General features: G+C 36.2%; 1 protein-coding gene across 1 annotated transcript in view; it reads left to right on the forward strand.

Moving 5' to 3' along the window:
- Positions 1-4,792, forward strand: part of LOC123518000 — a 7,246-nt gene extending 2,454 nt beyond the window's left edge. The window contains exons 2-5 of the mRNA XM_045278502.1: positions 870-1,045; positions 1,354-1,491; positions 4,124-4,310; positions 4,404-4,792. Coding sequence (XP_045134437.1) covers positions 870-1,045; positions 1,354-1,491; positions 4,124-4,310; positions 4,404-4,712 — 810 coding nt within the window. The 3' untranslated portion in view covers positions 4,713-4,792. The remainder of the gene's footprint in view (positions 1-869; positions 1,046-1,353; positions 1,492-4,123; positions 4,311-4,403) is intronic.
- Positions 4,793-8,625: the final 3,833 nt, after the last annotated feature.

The raw sequence follows: 8,625 nt of genomic DNA on the forward strand, positions 1-8,625 counted from the left end.
TCAGTATGAAATAAAGGAGGGAAAGACGAAGAAATAAAGTCATTGGAGATGTTTTTGGCCAGATGCCAGAAGTCACGAGGGGAGTTGGAGTTTAAAAGATTTTGATATTTTCTATTTATGAAAGAGTGTTTGGCAAGTTGAAGAACAGACTTGGCACGATTTCGGGCAGAAATATAGAGTGGATGAGATTCAGGAGATGGAAAGCTCAAGTACCTTTAAGCGAAGGTTTAAAAGGTTTCGGTTTAGAAAAAGAGCTAGGAATGTATGCCTCCATCCCAAACACTATCACCTCTATTGTGCTTCCAGCACACAGAGATGGGTCTCTGACACAAAAGAAGTAATCATTCCAGGGAAAATCTGCATAATACCTCCTCAAGTCCCCTCCAAATGGCAGAGGCAAAACGCCAGAGGCACCTCTGTTTTTCGGAATCCTGAGGAGAAATTGGAGAAATAGGACAAGATACAGAAATGAAATTGTGGTCGAATGAGCCCAACAGAGAAGATAGGGTAACAGCATAAGCAGAAGGATTAGAAGTAAGGAAAAGTTAAAGAATGTTGGACGTATCTCCAAGACGATCAGGAATATTCAAAATTTACGTTAGATTTTATTTTATCATTTATATTACGACTTTTTTTTTTTATCCATCTGCGTAATGATCTAGACACTAAACATTTAACCTGAATTGTTGTGATTTATACTTTTCTTTTAATTTTTATTTAGTGGTATCATATTTCGTATCTTAGAAGTGTATTTCGTTTTATGTATTGTACTATATCTATAATCTTTCCATTCAGATGCGACATGAAAGTGAACACACACCTGAGACGTGGCTGGTGGTGAAGCAGGTAGTTGGCACGCTGCTAGATGAGGCTATCCCTGGAGGGCTGCCACGCAGTACCCCAACACGGATGGTGTTGACTGCTTGGCTGATATTCTCCTTCATCGTAGGACTTTATACCGCAGCAACCTCACAGCCTACCTCACCGCACCCAAATACCCGCCTCGGGTAGAAACTCTGGCTGACCTCGTTGGCAAAGATGCTAAGTACCTATCAGAAGTTGTTACCCATTATTATATACGGTAGTTATCGCTTAGCCAAACATAATGTTGATCATTCTTCCGGATTATCTACCTTTATCTCCGGTATTTTCTTTTATCTCTATTTTTTTTTTACATGCGCGCATCTGTGTGTGTGTGTGTGTGTGTGTGTGTGTGTGTGTGTGTGTGTGTGTGTGTGTGTGTGTGTGTGTTGCGTGCGTGCGTGAGTCCGCGAGCATTTCAAATTGTAATACTATTATGGTCAAATTCTTATGTTTACCAGTATTTATTTGATATTCTTATTTTTTCCTCAGGATTACAACAACTCCAGATATTACAGAGTTCATAGATAGCTGGAAACGATCTGATTCAAAATTGTTCAAGGCACTGAGTAACAAAATAGAGATTGTACCTACATTTACAGCTGGGTTGCAAGAAACCATCGACCAAGGGTAAGTCTTAAAGCTCTCTCTCTCTCTCTCTCTCTCTCTCTCTCTCTCTCTCTCTCTCTCTCTCTCTCTCTCTCTCTCTCTCTCTCTCTCTCTCTCTCTCTCTCTCTCTCTCTCTCTCTCTCTCTCTCTCTATATATATATATATATATATATATATATATATATATATATATATATATATATATATATATATATATATATATGTATATATATATATATATATATATATATATATATATATATATATATATATATATATATATATATATATATATATATATATATATATATATATATATATATATATATATATATATATATATATATATATATATATATATATATATATATACACACACCGACCGCTACACCTGGCCACACTGAGGCTAGCCACAGGATGTATTCTGGGTCCTCCTGTAGGCTGCCAGCAAGGAGACGCTCCCGCCGAAGCTCCTGGGCAGCGTGTCCCTCGCCTTACTGTATTCTCACAGCGGGTGTGGCAGGCAGTGTGCAGCCTCGTCTCTGGAGACGCCCCAAGCTAGTAGACCGTGCGGACCGGAGTACAAAACTCCAGCTGTTTAAGGTTTCCCTTAGGAGCTTGTGTCTAACTCAGGTGACAAGACTAGGCTTCCTTGGTTATCCTCCCTGCGTAGTTCATTCGCTAAATTCAAGTCCTGAGCGGTATTTAATCCTTTAAGGCTATCCCAGAGGTAGTGAGGATCAAAGATACCAAGCCTTCTCCAAGTCTATAAATTTTTATTGCAACGACAATTCGGTATAAGATTGGTGGGACTAAACACCCGCAACTCAACCCCATCATGTAATAACACCAACCTGCACCTCCTCACTCTTCTGAACACCAATTATACCTGCAGCACTCAGCCAGAAATTTATTTATTAGTAATATATTTACAGAATACAAAGAATCAAGTAAACTGGCGTAAAGATAAATATATATTTCTATTTGCGAGGGAGAGAATTGTCCCCCTTCCATACCCCCACTGTCTTAATTACTGGTTCTGTTACCTGGGAGAGGGATAGATAACTAAAACGTAACAAAAAAAAAAGAAGAAAGAAAGAAATAAAATTATATATATATATATATATATATATATATATATATATATATATATATATATATATATATATATATATATATATGACCAGCAGAAGAGCGTGGTGAAATATATATATATATATATATATATATATATATATATATATATATATATATATATATATATATATATATATATATATATATATATATATATATATATATATATATATATATATATATATATATATATATATATATATATATATATATATATATATATATATATATATATATATATATATATATATATATATATATATATATATATATATATATATATATATATATATATATATATATATATATATATATATATATATATATATATATATATATATATATATATATATATATATATATATATATATATATATATATATATTACCACGGTCTTCTGCTGGTGACCCAGCCAGCCAGCTCAGACCTCAAAGACCGATCTTCGGGTGGGACTGAGACCACAACACACTCCACACACGGGGTAAGCTAGGCCACAACCCTTCGAGTTACGTCCCGTACCTGCTTGCTGCTAGGTGAACAGGGGCTACACATTAAGAGGCTTGCCCCATGTGCCTCGCCGCTTTCTGGGATTCGTACCCGGCCCTCTCGGTTGTGAGCCGAGCGTGCTAACCACTACACTACCCGGTGTGTGTGTGTGTGTGTGTGTGTGTGTGTGTATTGTTTTGTTGTTGTTGTTGTTGTTGTTGTTGTTGTTGTTGTTGTTGTTGTGTGTGTGTGTGTGTGTGTGTGTGTGTAGACACTATAATGAAATAATGAGGAATGGGTGCTAATATTAATCAAAATACTTGATATGAAACCTCAGTTTTGGCACCTTCATAACGACCTATCTACTTTGTCAGTACATGAAAGGAAAGAATATTCATTTTTATCCATCTTATATATATATATATATATATATATATATATATATATATATATATATATATATATATATATATATATATATATATATATATATAAAATTCTTTTTTTTTTTTTTTTTTTTCTACGAGTTTAGATAGTTATAGTCAAACAGACCAAAAACTCACGGCCAGAGTGAATCATCATGATTCAGGGAATGGATGTCGGTATTCATGAAAATGCTTGATACGAGATATTAGTTGTGGGCACCTACATAAAAACCTTTTGATACTGCCGCTCTGTCAGTACAATAGCTGGAAGAATACTGCTTCTTCTTTTTTTCTACTTGTACATTTATTTGATTTTTTTTTTTTTTTTTTTTATTGGGGTTTACGTACTTTATCGTCAATTTTTTTTTCTTTAAATATTCTATTTACTTGTTATAAAACTAAAAAGTTTTAGTCAAGCAGAACGAAAGCTCAGACAAAAGTTAATTCAATTCAAACATATAATTTTCTTTTACATGCCAATTAACTGCAATATTTATCCACTTCAAGCGAAGCTGTCAATACATGCATAGAGTAATCATAGACAAATCCCGTAATGCAAAATATAAAAAATGAGAGCTTCAAAAACTGTTTTCATTGTTTACAGCAAAGCTTATGTGTACGAACGGCTGAACTTAGAGGTGTTAATCGCTCAACATTTCACAAATAAAGGGGGATTCACACCACTCTACGTAGCAAGAGAAAATATTGTGCCCGGTTACTGCGGCTGGCCGCTCTCTCCCAACACGCCCTTCAAATCCAATCTCGACCACTGCATTCTGGCTTTTCATGGGGTAAATTATTATATTCGACCATGAAGCTTATTGTATAATGAATATAGGGCAAATTTTTAATACTTACGATGTTATATGTAATTTTACTTCCAGGCCGGACTGATAGAAAAGTGGACTAAGGAAATTTTGGAAAGAACTCAGTTTGATAGTCGGCAGAGGATGAATACAGTAACAGATGCTGAGGACACTTATTCCGAGGATCAAGATGTCGAGATTCATCAGGTCACAACAAAAGCTCTCACTTTGATCCACATGCAAAGTCCTCTTTTCCTCTTTGTCGCAGGAGCCTTCCTCTCCTTCGGCGTCTTCATTGGGGAAAGCTGTTTCGCTTTGTCGTCATGGCCAAATCTCAAACGATTCAATAGACCAAGCAGCCGCGAATTCGTGCTTTCACCATCATGAAGAAATAGCCTACTGGGAATCTACTCTTGCACAAATATTTTCTTAATTACTTATTTATTTCTTTTATAGATTCTCATATAAGCCAGTACCTATATATATATATATATATATATATATATATATATATATATATATATATATATATATATATATATATATATATATATATATATATATATATATGCTGAATGTAAGTAAGATAAACATATGCAGAGACCAACAAAGATTGGCAAATATATGTTTTAAATGTTTTGAATTATATTTCGAAAGAGCAGGTAATCGAGAATGTGAGTTCGTTATCTTCCATTTGTTAGCCTCCTTTACATGAAAAAGTGTAGTGGAGATTGAAAGATACCAAGGCGAGACTAATGGAGTTTTCTTTTTATTTTATCTTATTTTTGTACTATCTTTGTGTTGCTTTTCTGTGTGTGTGTGTGTGTGTGTGTGTGTGTGTGTGTGTGTGTGTGTGTGTGTGTGTGTGTGTGTGTGTGTGTGTGTGTGTGTGTGTGTGTGTGTGTGTATTTTAATTCGAGTCTAGTTAGCCATGTACTATAAAACATTTGAATTAAGCTTTTTGTCATCTTATCTCCAAATCTATTATTAACGGTTATTATTTGCATTTACCATGTATGCATCCAGACCGTTCCAGTCGCCAGGAACGCTTTCTGAAACTCCAAAAATATTCTCCATGACACAAATATCTTTAATAAATTTTACTGGTAAAGTATCTCTGCTCCCTTGTTCTTCTTTATTCCTTAGTATAGGGGGATATTTTTTTTTTTCGCATTCATAACTGAAATGAAACTAACTGTATTCAAAGACAATTGACAATTACATATATATATATATATATATATATATATATATATATATATATATATATATATATATATATATATATATATGTGCAACAATATATATATATATATATATATATATATATATATATATATATATATATATATATATATATATATATATATATTTGTTGCACACACGATTCACCTGACGAGTCACTGCCCCGGGCAAGGCAGGGCATCAGACTAGAGAAGTTCGTAATTCCCCCTTTACCTGATACCAGCGACCGGCAACAAAAGCTCAGACTCACCTTGTGGGTTCGGCAGGCTGCCCGTGACATGATACTAATATAAAACACATGAGACACAAATACGAGGTAACAGGGAAACATATAACAAATCATAAAGTAAGAACACAAAATAATTCCCACACAAAGACCAGGTGCTCTCGCCCTTTTTTTTTTTTTTATGTAGGAAAGAGGGCCAGCCAAGGGCAAAAAACGAAAACGCCCACTTGAGTGCTGGCTCTCTACAAAGATGAAAAGCGTCAGCCAAAATTAGGGAGCAAATACCTCGATACCTCCCTCTTAAAAGAAGACAAGTCATAGGAAGTCGGAAATACAGATACAGGAGGGAGTTCCAGAGGTTATCAGTGAAAGGTATGAATGATTGAGAGTACTGGTTAACTCTTGCGTTAGGGAGTTGGATGGAATAGGGATGAGAGGAAGAAGAAAGTCTTGTGCAGCGAGGCCGCAAGAGGAGGGGAAGATTAAGGCATATGAGCTTGTGGAAATTACCTCAAACGTATGCGAAGTTGATACCGCTGAACTAAGTATAGATCCTGCAAGTAAACTCACAACTATTGGTGAGGCCAATAGGTAAGGTAGATATGATGATTGGCTCAGATTGCTGTCAGTTACTATGTAGAGTGATAAAGACTGTGGGTAACCTACAACTGTTGAAAAATCAATTTGGCTACTGCGTTAAAGGGAGTATGAGCACGAGTAGAGGGAATAACAAGGCTTGTGTCAGAATGAACCATATCTCGGCTATCATGAGCTCAAATGAAATAGAGGTGGTGAAACTACCCGAGTTGAAAGCGACCATAGTTAAGATGTTTGGGAATTATCGTGATCATGTTAATGTACCTTGTTCTTGCAGACAGGATGTACCGAATGACTGCACATTGAGAGAGAAAAGAGAGTTTGATTTAATTGAACAAGGACTTGCATTTGATGAAGTCAACAATGTTTGGATCGCTAAATATCCATGGACAAATAAATCCCGCGGATCTGCCTAATAATTATGCCAGTGCCATACACCGCATGAAAGCGACTGAGAAAAGGTTATCAAAGCCTGGTCCACAATATTGTAAATTATACCAAAACCAGATAGATGATATGATTGGTAAAGGAAACTTACACACAATGAAAGGGAGTTGTATACTGGGCCAGTTAATTACATCCACCACCACGAGGTAATGAAACCAAATTCTTTCTCAACTCCTATGAGACTTGTGTTCGACTCATCAGCTACCTACAAGGGACACCAACTCTATTAGGCAAAAGGACCAGGCATTTTGAATTCATTGCTGGGAGTATTGCTACGGATGAGGCAGGAGAAAGTATTTGTAATGGGTGATACCATACCGTTAGACTTGATACACACAGATTAATCTGGAAAGATCTTGATCTGTATAAGCCACCTGGGCACTATGTCTTGACAAGGGTAATATTTGGTGACAGACCTAGTGGCATAGTAGCGACACTGGCACTTAGGCACACTGCTGAGAAATATGAGGATGAATACCCAGCTGCTGCTGGAATGATCATGAGGAACACTTACGTTGATGATATGATACAATCGATTGCTAGTGAGAGAGAGGCAATCGATCTTATGAAGGATGAAGAACACATACTAGCTAGTGGTGGATTTGTAGTGAAACACTGGGTGACTTCTGGGAACGAGGATGATGTTGTGGGGGATAAAGATGTTGGACTGAAACAGAAAAGGTCCTGGGGATGTCGTGGGAAATAAAGAGTGATTATTTCTTTTACAAGGTTGTGATTCATTTTTCTCCTAAGTATAAAAAGATACACTCTCTGCCTAATTTGTTGCAATGTGAATTAGAATCAGAATTTCCCAGGGTCCTTACAAGACGTATGGCGTTCAGTCAGTTAGCTTCACTATTTGACCTCCTTGGTTTAGTGCAACCATTCTTGTTGTCAGCTAAATTGTTCTTGAGGGAAATGATAGATTGAAAGAATGACGGACGAGATGATCCAATATTTCAGGAGTATAGAGTGCATTTCTATAGAGAACTGTATAAACTGGAAAACCTTAAGATGGAACGCTTAATCAGCCCTGAAAATGCAGTTGGCAACCCGGTTTTGATTAATTTTCTCTGGTGGGTCAAGGGATGTTTACGAAGCTGTTGCTTTCTGCTGATTTTTCACTTAGTCAGGAGATTACAAAACTTTCATTATCATGGCAAGGAACAGATTGGTAGCTGACTGGCAATTGAGTATTCTAAGGATTGAGTTATGTCGCCTGCGCGTGAGGATTGAGCAGGAGCTAGACTGGCACTTCGAGAGACTTTTTCATTTAGTTGACTCGATAATAGTAAGGGCTCAAATACTAACAGATTCTCACAAGTTTAAATCATTTGTTGGAACAAGAATATCAGAAATACGGAACAAGTCGGATCCTAAGGAATGGTGGCGGTTGGCAACTGAACATAATTCAACTGACATGCTGACCCATCCTACTGAGATTAAACATCTGACAAGTAAATCGGTTTGGCAAAGAGGCCCAGAATTCTTAGGGTTGTCTACTGAATCATGGCCGATTAGTCAAGGGTATGAATCAGATCTACCAGACGGGCTTGACCAAACATTAGTTTGTGTGAATAACACAGCAATTCATAGTGCCACTCAATCTCATCAAGCAACCTGATCTGACTGATGTCATTCAACTGCAAAGATATAGTAGTTATAATAAAATACTCAGGATAACGAGCAGAGTAATGGCAGTAGTGAAATCTAAATCCCTCAAGGCAATATCTAATTATGTCAATAGCTGTGACATGCAAGAAGCTGATAAGTTATAGGTGAAGG

This window comes from Portunus trituberculatus, chromosome 43 (assembly GCF_017591435.1).
Source record: "Portunus trituberculatus isolate SZX2019 chromosome 43, ASM1759143v1, whole genome shotgun sequence".
NCBI classification, from domain to species: Eukaryota; Metazoa; Arthropoda; class Malacostraca; order Decapoda; family Portunidae; genus Portunus; species Portunus trituberculatus.